General features: G+C 62.5%; 2 protein-coding genes across 2 annotated transcripts in view; one reads left to right on the top strand and one right to left on the bottom strand.

Moving 5' to 3' along the window:
• The window catches only part of SPRG_20391 (hypothetical protein), a gene marked incomplete at both ends in the record, with an annotated part of 2,936 nt that extends 1,489 nt beyond the window's left edge, over nt 1-1,447 (top strand). Inside the window, one exon of the mRNA XM_012346231.1 lies at nt 35-1,447. Coding sequence (XP_012201621.1) covers nt 35-1,447 — 1,413 coding nt within the window. The remainder of the gene's footprint in view (nt 1-34) is intronic.
• Nucleotides 1,448-1,528: 81 nt separating this feature from the next.
• On the bottom strand, nt 1,529-2,790 carry SPRG_20390 (hypothetical protein; the record flags this gene model as incomplete). Its single annotated transcript, XM_012346230.1, has 6 exons — nt 1,529-1,582; nt 1,634-1,793; nt 1,843-1,993; nt 2,042-2,174; nt 2,226-2,576; nt 2,632-2,790. 6 exons carry the CDS (start codon nt 2,788-2,790, stop codon nt 1,529-1,531), a joined length of 1,008 nt encoding a protein of 335 aa, XP_012201620.1.
• Between the last annotated feature and the right edge of the window lie 27 nt (nt 2,791-2,817).

Genomic DNA, 2,817 nt, shown 5'->3' with positions numbered 1-2,817 from the left:
CGTGCCGCAAGGGCAGTGCACGCGCTGCTGCAAGTGGACAACGCAGCTGAAAGAGCTCTACCGCGAATATACGTGCGGCAACTCGTCGACGCCGGTCGCGCAGTGCGCGGGCACGGACGCGGGCTGCAAGACGACGCAGTGCCTCGCCGCGACGGGCGACACCTTCTTCGCAGCCAACGCGGCCGTGCAAGCCGGCTACAAGAAGGCGACCACCGACCTCATTTCGCGTCTCTATCCCACCCGCGGGTACGAGGCGACGTCGGAAGTGCACTTGCTGCTCGAGTGCACGGCGTACGGCGTCACGAACGAGGGCAAGTGCGCGCACGTGGCGGCGATCGACGACCTCTTTGCTGTCACATCGCAGCTCGCCGATGTTAACGGCCTCCTCGCCGCGTCCGAGTCGGCGGCCAAGTACGTCTACTGGCGCTACCGCGTCAACGGCGGCGCGTGGCGCGGCTACAAGGATGCGAGCGACGCGTCGCCGCTCCGGTTCGAAGTGCAAAAGTCGACCGTTGAGCTCGAAGCGTGGTCGCAGTGTGGTCTCGTCAAGAAGGTGCAGTTCGACGTCTATCTCCACCTGAACCGCAAGGTCTGCGTCGCGGATGCCTTCGAGAGCATGTGGTACCAATCCAGTAGCAAGTTTGACGGCACCGGCGCGCTCTGCAACGTTGCCGAGAGCGACTTTGCCGAGCTCACGTTCGACTATGCGCCGTCCATGGGCCTTCGCTGCGGCAGCAACGACACGCTGCCGTACGTCTCGTCAAGCGTCCTTTGCTCGGTGCAATATGCGGCGCGGTCGAGCGCGCTGCTGCTGAGCTCGTCCGCGTACAATGCATCCATCCTCAAGCGCTTTGCGTTCCAAATGCTCGCCGAGCCAACGACCAAGGCCGACACGACGTTTACGATTGCGTGCACGTTTGCCTACGAAGGCTTCCAGACGCCCAACATCTCGGTCGCGGTCTCAAAGACGTTTACGGTCAAGAACTGCGACATGCCCGGGTGGGACTGCCCTTTTGGTGCGTGCTCGGACTCGTGCGTCGCTGGCAACAAGGGCGCGTACGCAACCAAGAAACCGGCGCCGTTCCAAGTGTGCCGCGGCACCGCCGTCTCGGCCACGGGTAAGGCGACCGTCGTGGCCTCGCTCAACCAAACGTGCTGCACCGCATGCGGGCAGGCGCAATGCCAATCCCTTCTGGACGCGCCGAGCGACGACCAAGACGTCTTCCGCTGCGTCGTCACCGAGCCGAAAATGCTCTCGGAGAGCGCCAAGCTGCTCGAAGACAGCCATGATGACATGGTGCCCAGCGGCGCGACCGTGCTAGCCCTCTCGTGCATGCTCCTCGCGATGGGTCTCGTGCTCGTCGTCGTCGTCGGTCGCCGCCCGTCGCCGTCGGCGGACGCAGATGCCATCGCCGACTCCGCCTACTACCCTCTCCTCGACCACTAACTCGGTCGCAGCCCGTTTTTGACCCTTTGATACCGATGAATAAATCCATTTTTGATGCTTTCGTATCGCGCACGTCGTCGTCTACGCGCGGCGCAGCACGTGCCGCAAGTACTGGTATATCATTTCGTATTGCTCCTAGTCGACGATGAGACATGCAAGGAATCCAACGGCGCGAGGGTAGGGTACCGCGGTCTGCACCATGCCGGGGCGGTCGGTCCGGAGCTGCTGGACGACGGCGCGCACATCGAGCGCGGGCGTGACGTCGGTACCGTGTACGACGGCGGCACGCAGCTGCTTGAGCATCATATCGATGGCGATAAACGTGCCGGACCGGCCAATGCCGGCGCTGGATTCGCACCGTGACGCACCTGTCGTCACGAATGGAGGAGACGGACCTGCAGTGCACGACGATCGGGCCGGGGGCTTCTGCGTCGTTGAGCGCATTCACGAGGTGCAGCATGGGCTCAATGACGCCGAAGTCTGTGAGCACGCCGTGGTCTGGCCACGTCGTGAGCTGTACGTGGTGCAACACCCGCGACGCGTTGCCTACATCATCATCATCATCATGTGCTTGAAGCAAGAGAAAGATCGTACTTGGCACGTGCGTGAGTTCGAGAGACCGCGTCGTGTAGCCGAGCGTCGAGGGTGCCTCATTGGCGAGGTGCACGGTGAAGTCGCCAATCCGCACGACCGATCCGCGCGGATCCCAGTACCAGTCGGCCTTGAGCTAGTACAGATTCGTGTGATCGAAACAATGAGTTATATGTTCGTCGAGCACCATTTGCCGCTCGACAAAGTTGGTCAGCATCAAGATCACGCGGACGTTTTCGTGCCAGATCATCGACCAAAAGTCGGCGATCGCCGACGGCGGCGGCGCGCAGCAGGCAATGTACGCCTTTTCGTCGATGAAGTTGGCGTTGATGTAGTCGCCCGCGTCGTCCGAGGGCGGACCCTGCAGCCTCACGCGCGTCTTCTCGAACGGCAGCACGTCCGTGTACCGGTTCTTCTTCCACGTCGCAGGCGTTTGCACGGTCAAGGCCGCTTCGTACCATTCGCTGCCATCGACGCTTGCTCGGATCTCGAGGTACTCCTTCTTGAATTCATGGCGACCGGCGGCCATGGCGTCGCACTAACAGCATATGCACGCATCGTGAGCGCAGGGTTGATCGGCCTGCTCGTCGTACTCGCTGCAGGAAGGCTTGGACCGGCGCCTGGGCCTGAAGCTCGCCCGTCGCAAGCGCCGCCACAAGCGGCTGCCAGAAGACCTCCATGGAGCTCTTGAGCTCGTCCTCGACGCTTGCGGCCGGCGCGTCGTCGCTGCGCGCTGCCTTCTTCCACCACATCGGTTCCGGCTTCTCTTTTCTTTCCCA

The sequence above is a fragment of the Saprolegnia parasitica genome, assembly GCF_000151545.1.
Source record: "Saprolegnia parasitica CBS 223.65 unplaced genomic scaffold supercont2.27, whole genome shotgun sequence".
Classification (NCBI taxonomy): domain Eukaryota; phylum Oomycota; class Saprolegniomycetes; order Saprolegniales; family Saprolegniaceae; genus Saprolegnia; species Saprolegnia parasitica.
The sequence above is the reverse complement of the archived record's forward strand: the minus strand, read 5'-3'. Positions and strand labels throughout refer to the sequence as shown.